This window comes from Hakea prostrata, chromosome 7 (assembly GCF_041222555.1).
Source record: "Hakea prostrata isolate BN-2017 chromosome 7, UWA_Hpros_2, whole genome shotgun sequence".
Lineage (NCBI taxonomy): Eukaryota > Viridiplantae > Streptophyta > Magnoliopsida > Proteales > Proteaceae > Hakea > Hakea prostrata.
This window is the reverse complement of record NC_142606.1, coordinates 18,172,720-18,186,727: the sequence shown is the minus strand read 5'-3', so window position 1 is coordinate 18,186,727 and position 14,008 is coordinate 18,172,720. Positions and strand designations below refer to the sequence as shown.

Below are 14,008 nucleotides of genomic sequence, written 5' to 3'. Positions count from 1 at the left end.
ATACGATACGGCATGAAAATAGCATTTTTAAAAACATATCGATACGATTTTAGTATACAATCGATACAATAAAATGACACGGTTGAGTATACAGTGTAATTTCGATATAAAAAACTCATTCTTCTATTATGATTTGTGAACCAAGTAGATAGAACCATTTATTTTTTGAACACTTACCTGAAATACCTCTGAATCCATGGTTGGATGTAGAAAATCTCTTAGTCAAAATCTACCTAGCAGGTATTTTTTTGCATCAACAAGGTTTCGATACCGGAACCAAGCTGCTTATCACTTTGACCAACCCCCGTTGTTTGCTTTTAACTCTTTATGATTGAAGAATAGAGTCTGAGGACATGACTCTTGGAAAATAAAAAAAATCGTTTTGCAACACTCAATCAATTTGTGATTAAAATCTTTTCCTTTATTGGGTCGTTATTTACATCTGTTATCAAAATGTGCAAATGTATAAGCTATCAAAAGGCCCATTCAATTTTGGTAGGTTGTGTTTTTCAAATATAAAGTAGGCATATAGTTTTAAGGCCACCATTCTGGGTGCCGGTGCATTTGCTCTAAAAATATAAACCTTACCGCCTTACCGCCTTACCGCCTTGGACCGGTTGACGCCATTTACGGATTTACCCCTAAGAGACAGCAATTGCAAGTGGACCAAAAAGTAACAGTCACCGTGGCTGTTCCAGAGAAACAGAACCCAGGCAGTGCCTTTTCTTTTCAAAACCTTCATTTCTCGTTTACCGCGCTTACACCTTCTCCCCTGAGAGCGAGAGTGCGAGAGAACGAGATGTGTGGAAGAGCTCGGTGCACACTTAGAGCGGACGATATTCCGAGGGCTTCTGGTATCAACGATGGTCCCATACGTTCTGTGCAGATGGATAGGTTTGGTCTACTGAACACCCCAGTCCAACTTTTCAATCTTCGGTTATTGAGACAAATTTTAAACTGTTAATCTCTTCGGTTGATGAACTGTTAATCTGAAAGTATAAGCTCCATTAATCTTACGCTTTCAGTTATCGTCCATATTACAATGTTTCACCCGGGACGTATATGCCCGTTGTTCGGAGGGAAGATGCTGGTGGCGAAGGTGCTGTTCTTCACTGCATGAAGTGGGGACTGGTTCCCAGTTTCACCAAAAAAACTGAAAAGCCTGATCACTTTAAGATGGTATGCGCTTTTGACTTTTTTTTTTTTTAAATGATTTTTTACTCTTTGGATTCATTGGTGCTTCTCCGAACCGAAACAAGATAAATTTCGTTGACGATGTAAAGAAATTTCTTCTCCAGGTTTTACATTTCATCTTCTTCGTGATTTTTATCTCTCTTTTACTTTTTTCTTTTCTTCTTTTCCCCTTAAAGAGGAATATAAGGAGACAAATGGTCAACGCTCTGCTACGGTGGATATGGAGGATAATGTGTATAAAGACAATTCATTTACAGATTAAGCACAATCTTTCAATAATCCACTTCGATGTTGTGGAAGAATAATTAATGTGATTCTATCGTTATTCTGGTCCAATTTCCCTAAAGTTTATAAAAACACCTTGCAAAAGAAAGAGCAAGGTCAGGCTTTGCATGAACAGATAATGCATGGTTTTATAAAATAATGAAGATGTTAGTGAATCTTTCGGTCCAGGTCAGAATTGGTGATCACCTGTTCCTGATTCTGGACTATTTGTATCAGTAGTCTCTATAACGGAATCATGTTCACTGATTCTAAGTCATTTTCTTCATAAAAGAAGTTGGTTCAGACATATTTAACAAGCGACCCTGTTTATAACACACGTAGAATCAATTGGATTGGACCAATTTGATTCCCGGTTCCACTTGTAAAAACTTACTAGGGTCCCAAATATTTGCAATAACTGCTGTTCCATTATTTCAGTGAGTTATGTTGTACCAATTTTGGTACTGAATTGAGAGTCGTAAGTTGTCCAAAATGTTTACTAAAATTTTTCTCTGAATTTTGTTTTGATTTGCAGTTCAATGCTCGATCAGAGTCGGTTAATGAAAAAGCTTCTTTTCGTCGTCTTATTCCTAACAATCGGTGCCTTGTGGCTGTAGAAGGGTAAGTCTTCTGCAATTGTTTGTAAACTAATTTTTCATGTGGCATTCCTATCTTCAAAATAACTCGATGTTTATATGCTTCATCTTATGGTGTATAGGCTAGTGTACACCTGGTCAAAAAGTTATCAATCTTGATTTAGTATCAATATCACACCATTTTGCCAACATCCCCTCCAATTTTTGAGAACTGGAACTGAAAGTTGGAATATGTGTTGGGCTGGCATCTGTTTGCTTTATATTATTGCATATCAGTATCTGTGAGGGTAGTTTAATATTTCCTTCTGCATTTGTTTCTCTTGATATGTATCGCACATCAGTATGTAAGGGTAGTTTAATCTTTTCTCCTCCTATATATTATAGATCAATTAGTGAAAGGTCAGATTCTTCTGAACCTTATATTGGAAACCTGAGATTTCAACCACAAAAGGACCTGATAGTTGGAAACTTATACTGATATTGGAAACCTGACAATTAAACCAACTCACTAACTGATAACTGGGAACTTAAAAACTAGCTTCCTGCTCTTAGCTTGGAAAAGGACTGACCTATATAACTCAAAACACATAGGAGATCATGTCTACTGCTGGTTAGCTCCATTTTTGTGTCAAAATAGTTTGTTTATTGGTTATGTTGCTTATATTTGCGCTCTATTTGGAAATGACACCTTCTTTTAAAAATATCCTTTTTTATCAATTGACTATACTGGGTTTGTCCTTCATTTTGTGTTTTTTTGGGTTGTATGTTTCTTGCTTGAATACTTAAGGTGTCTCTAATATTTGTGTTGCAGTTTCTAAGTAATAGGTTTTATCTATCTCTTAGTGTAATTCTTAGATTGTGTAAAATCTTCCTTGTGATGTTGAAATTAAAATTGTGCAAGCAGATTCTATGAGTGGAAAAAAGATGGGTCAAAGAAGCAGCCTTATTACATTCATTTTAAGGATGAACGACCTCTTGTTTTTGCTGCTCTTTATGATTCTTGGAAGAACTCTGAAGGTGAATATTTGTTTTCAAGCTTAAGGCTTGTTTTTTTCTTTTTGCCTTTTCTGGTTGGGGTTTGGGGATGGCGTAAAAGATGAGCTTTACGATAAGAGAGAGAGAAAAAAGATTCCTAGAAGACTCATTAGTTAGCTTTCTTTGGTACGATTATAACTGTGTTTAACATATTTCTATTTCTGTATGTGTTTGTATGGTTCATGAGATACTTTTATTTAACTTGAATTGAAATTTGTTAACAGTATAGGAGCTGTTGTTGATTTATGCCACAAACTATTGTTTTTTTTTGGATGAATAAATAATTAAATTAAGCGAAGAACCAATACAAGAGAGATCCAAGAGGGGATCATAGAGAAGGAAGGAGTTGGGAGTTGAGGCCCCAGGAGACAACAATGAGCCTGTTCCTTGGGGAGTCAACAACCGTGGGGTGGGGAATAGAGCTAAGTCTAGCAGAAACATAAAAAAAAGATAGCATTCCAAATTGAGTCAATGGAGTGGGATTTTGACGTCCACCGTCTGAGATTACGCTCCCACCATAGATGGTGGATCATGGCACTAAAGACAAGTCTACCAATTCGGTCACAAATGGAGGTACCAGAAAACTTGCTCTAGATCCAAGAGCAATCACGATTAAACCCAAATGAGCGACGTGAGCGGGGCCCAAAGTGGGCAATGGCTTTTCTCCATAAAGAACTAGAGAATGGGCAAGAAAAGAATAGATGCTCAATGCCCTCAGTACCATTCCAACACAAAATACAGTTTGGGTTCGCAGGGATATGGCGGCTAATAAGAAAAGCTTGGGTGGGGAGGGTTAGGTTAAGGGCACGCCAAAGGGTTAGCGAATGATGGGGGGTATGACCTTTGAACCAGACAAGGGGGGGCTAAGGGGGGGGGGGGAAGGAGAAGGGGAGCAGACAAAGTTCCGAGCTGAAGAAGTGGAGAAGGACAAGGTGGAAGAGGGGCAAAGTATTGTTGTAGCTTGTGCACAATGATTTAATGAGCACTTGGTTTTTAAGGTTCAATAAAGGGGTAAGTCATTTCAGTATATTTTAGTAGTATCCTATTGGAGAACTATGCCAAGAAAAGCATGCTTTAAGAACTGTTTCTTGGGACTTGGGAGTGGGAGTTGTTAAAACACCAGGGAGATTTGTGTCTAGGGATTCACAATAAATTGCCAAATGAACAAGCCATGCCTTTCAACAGGAACTCATAGGTTTTGCTCCATTGGAACCAAAACCTGAAATATACTGATAATTTGACCAGAACCTGTATGTTTCATCCAGAAACATTTATTCCTGCAGAGTGGCAGGCCATTTCATCTTGACCATTGTTGAAACCAAAATCTCAAACATTAGTGTGTTGGGGTGGAAGTAGGTATGATTTGTTACCTGAAGTCTACTTACCATTTATCTACTTATCTCTAATCTTTATGCTTACCTGCAGGGGAGGTTCTATATACTTTCACCATATTGACAACTTCTTCTTCGTCATCTTTGCAGTGGCTTCATGGTTAGTTATGGTTAGCCTGATTTCATCCGTGTAAAACTCTTCATCTTGAATTTTAAATCTTACAGTTCAAATGATTCTGTGCATAATAAGCTGTATGGCCATGCTAGTTGGCACCTACATATCTTTGTTAAAAAGGAGTTCATCTGACATATTCTTTGACTATCTATTAAGCTGTAATGGCCATTCTGGTTGGCACCTACATATCTTTGTTAAAAAGGAGTTCAAGTGACCTATTCTTTGACTATCTATTAAGCACCTAAGTTCCTTCCTCTTTATTTATTTATTTATGGGAACCATTATAGTTAATACAGTTGAATGTTGTTTTTATTATTATCAAGAATGTTGAAAATGTGTGGTAAGTTCTCAAGACTGACTGGTAAACTGAAGTAACTTTCTTTGCCTGTTTCTCAAGTTACTTGTGATGGCACATATTATCAGGAATATTGTGGAGTTCTTTAAAACGTCATGTTCAGTCACTTCATTGGTACTTAGTTTAATGTTGGCAATGAGTCTACTGGAGATTAACTAAAACTGAAAAAGTAATAATAATATTGAATTAAAATTATAGAGGCTAACAGTTATTAATGCTTCAGCTCTACAATGAACCCTAAGATACATAGACAATATTATGATCTCCTTCCATGAATCTCGTTTGTATTGTTTTTCCCAAGTTTGGTTTCAAGGCTTTTTTATGTACCATGATTATGAATTTAAAGTGAGGGAAGTTGGCTATTCTTGCCTCACCTTGGGATAATGTGTGTAAATACTGAATGCATAGGTCGAGTCATTAGCTAAGGGCCTGTTTGGTTACATGAATCTAGAGATATCAAATCTCTAGATTCACAAAGAGATTTATACCCGTTTGGTTGTGAAAATCTCTGGATTCATGAAATCTAGAGATTCACCTTTTTACACTAAAAACGTGAATCTATAGATTTATGGGTATGGGGTGAAATCCAAGATTTCATTGCTATTATAAAAATGCTAAATATTTGCGCATTCACAAAAATCATATCGATCAAATTTTTTTTTAGGATGAATCCACATATTTTATTCCACAACCAAACAGTTAATTTTATGAATTATGACTCCATAGATTTGAAATCTCTAAATATTTGAAATCTCCAGACTCTTGTAACCAAACAGGCCCTAAAGAAACTACGTTTTTAGGTGATCAACCAGGTGCTAGCAATTAGACAATAGTCTAACTTGTTTCCTTGAAATTCCTATACGTTGACATTATGTTCAATTATTTAAGATTTATGTAAAACAAGCTAGTCTATTGGTGAATACCTCGGTGACCTTGACCAACTTGATAGAGACAAGTGAAGTGAGTTTTTCATTTTGGGGAAGAAGACAAACTTTGGTCCCCTAGAAGAATGAGTAAACCCTTGCTGATGGTGAGTTAAAGGGGGTTCTGATGCCAAAACAGGCTAAGTTTGTCAAACCCCACCCAGCTAGATCCTGTCATACTTGAATACCTGTGAGGGTGATACACTACAGGATCAAGGTTCACCGCCAAATCCATAACACAACACGATGTAGCGCAATCAAAGAGCAAGAAAAGATTAAAGTGACAAGTATTAAAAATGTTATTACAGTTATCCATAATTTAAGTTTAAACCAACATCCCCAAGTTAGTCAAATCATATATTAGAGTTTAAGAAAAGATTGGTTAACAACAGAAGTGTACTTCTCGAGAGGCTCAATAGATTAAGTAACGCCCTCATCTATCGGTTGGATGAGAAAGATGAAGCACAAAGATACAAGGGCAACTACTATGGCATAAGATATCTCTAATGTTTGAGAATTGTTGGACTCCTTAGGCATAGTCTGAACAGGCATACGATTCGACATGGAGCTCCGTGTCCTCTACCATGGGTGCCTTGTAGGATTCAAACGGCAACATACTCTTCAGGAAAACGGGATCCTCATAACCTGCAGTAAAATCTAAAAAGAATATATACATAAAAGGAATGAGTTTAATAGAATTTAGTGAGGTCAACATAATCATATATCATGCATTTGTCACACATTTCCATAAACAATCTGATATATATATATATATATATATATATATATATATATATATATATATATATATATATATATATATATATATATATATATATATATATATATATATATATATATATATATATATATATATATATATATATATATATATATATAAATACATGAGATAAGTGAGTGATCATGTATGCAATATGCTCCTAACTCTAACTATGGGGTCTCTATGGTAGACACGCATTAAGTTATACACCAGCCTCCTTTGGGTGGTCTCAGTCACTCTCCCTCACGGCACTCAAACTCGTCTTTTGGGTTCTCTGCGGTAGTTGGGTCAAGTCACATCAACCATGGCTACATCACCATTGGTCTGAAAATTGACGCTAGACCAAATGCAAAGTCATAAAGTCTCATATTACATGTGGTCCGGATATCTCCCCTCATGCCTAATGCAGTTTTGGTTCGATATCCTTCTCCACCTAGGAATGGTATCCTTAACGGGAGGTATTTGTTGGATTCCATTCCTTAACCCTATGGTCATCCACATGTGTTGGGGTAGATGCCTCTCATGTCTCCTCACTGCACTCAAGCGCGTCTTTTGGACGCCCACGAATCCAAGCCTAACATATGCAACTCTACCATTTCATTATGACAGTGGACTTGCTTGATGCACACAGGACCCAACAACTGCCATCACGGGTCACTCGACTTCAATACCCTTGCCGAAAGGGTAGGAGTACTCGGGGGTTCATTAGCCAACACCTTTAGAAACTTATTGACTGTGTTCCTAGGTCTAAGTGAATATAAGGTCACTAGGGTAATGGGCAAACCCACTACTCTACTTGATATATAAGTATAGGTGGACATTGTCCTACCATTCAATCCACACATACACATCATTTCAAGCAATTTGAATAATAAGTAAACATAACATCACATTACCTTCCGTTCGTGCCAAGTCACACGCAATTCATAATAGACATAAGACATCAATGTAAATGAAGATTTAAACAACATTAATAAATACATGTGATATGGCGATGTGTTCTCCTCACCTGTCAAAGATAATATCAATCTCCAAAGTCCAATGAAATCCACAAAAGAGAGTGCAAGTGACCCAAAATAACCCTAGAAACATGAGAAATCAAATAAGCAATAATTGAGGATTGACTAGGGTCAGGGGGTAAAACACCCACTTGGAATAGGGGGCAGTTGGTTGGACCTCCCAGGGCAAGTCGACTGCCCACCCTAGGGCGCTCCGACCAAGTTGGTCGATTTCGACTCCGATTCGAAATCAACTCGAAATGGGACTTTGGGGTCTTCAATCTAACAGAATTAGGGTCCCCAAAACACCTTCAAACATTCCAATTGATTCCCAAATGAAAACCCCCAATTTGAGCTCTCCGTGTTTGCCTGCGGGCATCTCAAAGAGGTTCAAATCAGTTTCAAGTGCAAAGAATTGCACGAACCAACTCTCACAAGGGTTGGGAAACATTAATAGGCAAGAAGAAGGATTTAATGCTATCCTACATCAACAACCACCACAACATTGCAAAAAGTCCAACATAAATACTTCAAAAGAGAGGTTGCAAAGAAGGTTTTTAGAGTCCTCTTACGTTATCGCAATTCCCTTTGTATATCATGCTTCGGCATCACCAAATGAGTGATGAAGTCTCAAAATCCCAAGTTCTCCCTCTCTCCCACGTTCTCAGCCTCCCTTTAGCATACACAATGCGTTATGAGGTTGGAGAATCATAAAATAGGGTTTTGAACCCGAAATCCTGGATCGGGGGCGGTCGATAGGCAGTCAACCGCCTTCGACCAACCAGCCCTATTTCTCCTTCGTGTGAAGGCCGATTTCGACGGGCTTCGGAGGGTAGAAAGGTTTTTTCAAGGTCTAATCAATGGTATAATTTACCTCAAAATTTGAGTCCTCTAGTATCAGTTTCTAGGCATGCCAAAACCTCCTTTGTATGCCTTCTGGAGTGACTTTCTCTTTCTTCTTGAACTCAACTAGAGTGATCGGGTTTTTATCATGGTCATCCACCTCCATAGGTTCGATTTTCGAACACTCGGGCTCAACTCGTATGTTTTAGAGTTGTAGCTTACTTGCACTCTGGGTTCACGGTCTTGAAACCAATGGGTTAAAAGGTTAGGATTCTAGGGGATTTCACAAATATACTCATGGAGCATGGCAACGACTTGAAGAGTGATTAAGAGGGTTTTTATCAAGTGGTTTAGATATGAAAATAGAATGGGATTTATGGCTAGGCCTAGCCGCCTAGGTGAATGATGACCGTAAAATGTTGTTCTAGGGTACGATTTGGGGAAATAAACCTGAAAAATTTGCAGGCTCCAACAATCTATTCACATGGAGGGTTAGGAAATGACAGATGTGTGAGGAGTACGCAAGCATCAATATAATTTGCATAAAATGGCAACCATAAAAACCTCAGTTCTGGACCCACAACTTATGTAATCATTAGTTATCTATAAATGATCTCTTATTTATGATTACATTCACTTGGCTTAAATCCTTTTGATTCCAAGGTTGATCTCTAGCATGGAAACATAATGTTTATTTTATTTTATTTTAAAACAGCTGTATCCATTCTCATATTTCATCCCCTTTCTTTCCACCTCAATGTTTTTTTTTGGGGTAAACTCCACATCAATGTTTTGCTAGCTTGTGTTTCACACTGATATTAATATATTAACTCCTTTTTGTTCTTGATACTATAATTTTCTTGCCATTTCAATGTTGCCGACTATTGAGAAAGAGTGTAATGTTGTGGTTGGTGCATGTTGTCTTACAGATAGGATGCCTGTTATTTTGGGTGAAAAAGGCTCTACTGATGCATGGCTTAGTGGGTCTGTACCTAAATTGGGTTCTGTGCTTAAACCATATGAAGATCCTGACTTGGTATGAATTTTGTTGAAAACAATAAATTTCTGAGTTCTGTAGCTTGGCACCCATGTAAAAATGCTAAAATGAAAATTTTATTTTTATTTGTTTTACTTATTTCTTCGTCATTTTTTTTTTATCATTATCTGATCTTCCTGTGCATTTTGATATCTAACTCATAGCTTGCTTGTTGAATTTATTTCCCTAGATGTGGTACCCAGTGACACCTGCAATGGGGAAAACATCATTTAATGGACCTGAGTGCATCAAAGAGGTGAAGTTATTATCCTTTTCTTGTTTTCTTTCAAGGATACAAATTCATTTAGTAGCAGCAGCCTCTTTGTTATATGGTTGACGAGGTAATGGCTATTTATTTCAGATTGGAGGTGTGGGTAGCTAATATATGGTAAATTTCTTTAAATGTATAGTCCTCCTTTCTCCCTTAGTCTCCCAGGGAGTTTACCTCTTCCATACATATATATTTCCTTACACATGCTATTTATTTAAGCTCCAATCCAAAAAGAAAGAAGTCCTGGGTATGGCTGAGGCCCCACAAACTGGACAGTATGTCCAAAATTGTGGTGCATGGCAGGCATGCAGATGTTTTCCTTCTACTACTACATGGGCAGAATATCTAATTCAGTGTTCATCTGGGGCCTGGAGGTTGGATATTTTGAACTGGTGATCATACAATGATAATTTTGAATTGGAGACCTTGGGTTTGGTCCTTGTTAATTGTTCTTTTGGGCTTTTCTATGTGACCAAATGCATGAATATCATGCTTCAGAAGCTGAATTTCTTTGCTTTGTTTCTTTTTAGAGAAAGAAACATGTAAATATCTGCTTCTCTAATCAAAAGAGCAAGAAGGTAAAAACAAAACATATGCTCATTGGCTATATCATTATCTACAGATACAACTAAAACCTGAGGTAAATAATTCAATCTCAAAGTTCTTCACAAAGAAGAAAATTGAAAATCATGAGGACTCTGCCAAGATGAGTCTCCTTGAAAATGTCAAAGATGAACCTGGCAATCAAGAGGAGTCTGCCAAGATGACTCTCCCTGAGAATGTTAAAGATGAATGTATCAATCAAGAGGAGTCAGCCAGGATGAGTCTCCTTGAAAATGTTAAAGATGAACCTGGAAATCAAGAGGAGTCTGCCAAGATGAGTCTCGTTGAAAATATTAAAGATGAGCAGGCCAATCAAGAAGATGCTGAAGATACAACTGATTCCAAGGTTTCTAAAACTGATGTTTCTTTCCTAGTTCCTGACGAGGCCGGGAAATGTGGAATAAAACGTGAGTATGAAGAATGTGCAGCTAATATGAAGTCAACGATTAACAAGTTGGAAACAAGTCATGCAAAGAAAAAGGCAAACCTTAAGAGTGCAGGTGACAAACAATCAACTCTGTTCTCCTATTTCAGTAAAAGCTAGAAGATTTGTATATCTGATACAATTTGCTTGTGTAAATATCTGATACAATTTGCTTGTGTAAACTCACATGAATGTAGGTGGGTAGAGGTTGATAATGACTGTAGTTTTGTTTGTTGAGGGCAGAGAATCTCCTGTTGTGTATCTTTTTTGGAATCTAGGTTGGCTTGTGGGCAGAGAAGCCTCTTTTGTACCAAACTAATGCTGATCTATCTTTTTTCTTGCATTTCTTCAAATTGCTTCTTCTGTGCCAATTTTTTCTGTTACTATGCTCTATCCAATAATGTGGAAAGTGTTGATCTGCCACTGCGGTCGAGTTTTGGATTGAAATAGCTGGGTGTTTTCTGCACCTATATGATTTATTCAATATAGCACTCATTAGTAGTTTATGAAGTGACACAATGAAACTCTCTTAGTTATATTGGATCTTCTGGTGTACATGATTGGTACCCATCAAGCGACCTGTCTGGATTTGTAATTCACATTTGTGGGTTGGGGGAGTATGATGGCATTGGATTGAAATAGCTGGGTTATTTTTGGCACCTATCTTATTTATTCAACGTAGCACCCTTTAGTAGTTTAATGAAGCATGATGAAACTCTTTTAGTTATATGGATCTTATGGTGTACATGATTGGTACCCATCAAGTGACCCCCTCTTGATTTGTAATCCACATTTGCGGGTTGGGGTATATGTTGACCAATGCCATCATCTTTGAAGAGGATGATGATAATTGGTGTTCTCATCAAACCATCTTAAGCCTAATGGTTCAGCAATTCTTTTCAGGTAAGACACGTCAAGGCAGTTCAGGTTTGCCAGTAATTGTACTATATAGATTAATTGATCAACGTTTTTCTGTAATCTTTCATCCATATTCAGTGACTACGTCTTAGATTTTTGACTGTTTTGGTTCGTCTCATTTGCATGAAAAAACTTTGACGTGCATGATTGCATCTTGTTCTCTTGTGTGTGAAAGTAACAGTTGGCATAGTTATCTTCTTAATTAAATCATTGCTGCAGCTAACTTCTTCTCAACGGCTAACCTCGGTTACTCTTAAAGCCCAACAAGTCAATCTCAATGAATATCATTGAATCCTCAATTCAAGTTCTTCTTATGAACTGCTCAGATGGCAGCAGTTTTTCTTGCATTAGAAAGAAGATGATCATCTTCACCATTCTTGTCTGCTGTGGCATTGTGCAGTTCATTCTGCATGCGTTTATCCAGGTCATGTTGTTAATGATGTTACTTGTCTTCGGATCATGGCATTTGGAAACATTTGTTGAGATGAAGTGAGCAGTGCTTCTTGGGGTTAGTAGCTTGTGGAGGGTTGAAGGGGTTTTCCGAGCTTAACTGATGAAGCCACTGAGGTGTGTATTGAGGCAATTTAATGGTAACTTGTCCGTTAGTGGCCTGCAGAACAGAACCAATGTCTCCAAGTCATGACTGGAGAAGGATCAGATGATAGAGGAGCTAGAAAAAGCTCGGAATGAACATTGATATGTTTTGATATTTTAGGTTCAGGTACCAGCACTTTGGAACCTGATTGATGATCCGCCAAATAACAGTTTTTGGTGTTTTTTGCTTCAAAAAACAAAAAAAAAGCTGTTGAAAACCATTTGATGAAACCATTTTGCTTATGATAATTTTCAAAACATCAATAGAAACTTATGGTAATTTCTGCTGCAGGAAACACTTTTGACTCTTTCTTGAAGCAAAAATGGTTGTGGTACTTCCAAGCGAAACACAATAGGACAGGGGTATTATTAGTCATTTTCCTTTAAAACATAACAGTGGATTCTAGTGAGTTCTTCTGTTGCAAAACCCTAAAAGCTACTTGCCATTGCTCAACTGTAGCTGTTCGAGGAGTTCAATATAATGGCTTCCACCAGTAATAGAAAAGGGGACAATGAGGGTCAAGAAACCTCTCTCCCTGAATCCCAACTTCAAATCTTCTTTGTTCTGGTCTAATCCTGCTCCTGTGCCTTATTCCCAGGCATCTGGTATTCAACGGAGCAACTTCAGTTTTCTTGGTTCCCATGGAGCACTCAAGGATGATGCCGGAGGTCAGTTGGTTTTTTTCTCCCGTGTTTTTTTTTTTGGTTATAAATTGAGTGAGGCTCTATTTCTTGGTCAGTTGCCTCTTCTTCTTGTTTTTTTGTTTTTTGGGGTTCTGGTTAGTGTATTTGATCTAAATTTCAGTATTAGCCTATTAGGGAAGTTATCCTGTTTGAGACAAGTTGTTTATACGCTGCTTACACTTTAAGGAATATCGGTTTGAAAAGCATTTTTTGAATAAGCAGGGGTTCTATTAGAAGGAATGGGGAATGGAGAAGCTGGATTTATTTTCATTCAATACTAGGTTCTACCAAACAGACCATTTAGGAACTGCTCTGTTCTGTAGTTGAGTCAGGACTGGATATTTTCCTCAAGTTGGATAACCTTCTGGAATATCAGGATAAAAGCATGTTAATTGGATGGTGGGCTTTATGTAGAAGACAGAAGATTCTGTTACATAGGAGAGATAGATGCTCCTCTTATCTAATAAACAAAAAACTAACCAAATTGGTGTTCTTGCTCTTTTACTAGGTTAATTCTTGCTAGTGCATATGCAATCTGTTTCTTTTACTCTTATTCCAAAGGAATACAGCAGTATTGTTGATTCCCTGGCATGGAGAGCTCTGACTTGTTCGGAGAGGATAGAGTGGAACACTGTCCTTTTTTGTTATTGAGGCTTGTTCAATACCTTATGTTCTTCCCAGCTTTCTGAATGAACTGCTTATTACCAACAAATAAAAAATAGAAAACCAAATTGGTATTTAATGGACTACCCAGCTTCAGCATTTTCTTTACCACCCCCCCCCCCCCCCAAAAAAAAAAAAAAAAAAAAAAAAGCTTCAGCATTTCTTGAATTTCACTAGAAAAGTGGGTCCTTGTCACTTTCTGGTTCCTATTTCAAGGTACGTTCTGTCAATCTGATCGACAATTTTTTCCCATGGTTTCCATATCAGTATATACTTAATAGGAAGTCTTACAAGTTATCATGACTTCTAATTCTCCATTA

General features: G+C 37.5%; 1 protein-coding gene across 1 annotated transcript; it reads left to right on the top strand.

Annotated features, from left to right (window-relative positions):
- Window positions 1-706: 706 nt before the first annotated feature.
- Window positions 707-12,318, top strand: LOC149010242 (embryonic stem cell-specific 5-hydroxymethylcytosine-binding protein). Its single transcript, XM_089162288.1, has 8 exons — window positions 707-894; window positions 1,026-1,179; window positions 1,994-2,079; window positions 2,959-3,071; window positions 4,515-4,580; window positions 9,425-9,531; window positions 9,722-9,787; window positions 10,425-12,318. Exons 1-8 carry the CDS (start codon window positions 800-802, stop codon window positions 10,947-10,949), a joined length of 1,212 nt encoding a protein of 403 aa, XP_089018414.1. The 5' UTR covers window positions 707-799; the 3' UTR covers window positions 10,950-12,318.
- The last annotated feature ends 1,690 nt before the right edge of the window (window positions 12,319-14,008 follow it).

Bases quoted from the DNA above. Each gene is read 5' to 3' on its own strand.
- LOC149010242 (XM_089162288.1), top strand. From the start codon at position 800: ATGTGTGGAAGAGCTCGGTGCACACTTAGAGCGGACGATATTCCGAGG. The intron at 2,080-2,958 runs GTAAGTCTTCTG...TTGTGCAAGCAG, and splicing joins TGCCTTGTGGCTGTAGAAGG to ATTCTATGAGTGGAAAAAAG. The intron at 9,532-9,721 runs GTATGAATTTTG...TTATTTCCCTAG, and splicing joins CATATGAAGATCCTGACTTG to ATGTGGTACCCAGTGACACC.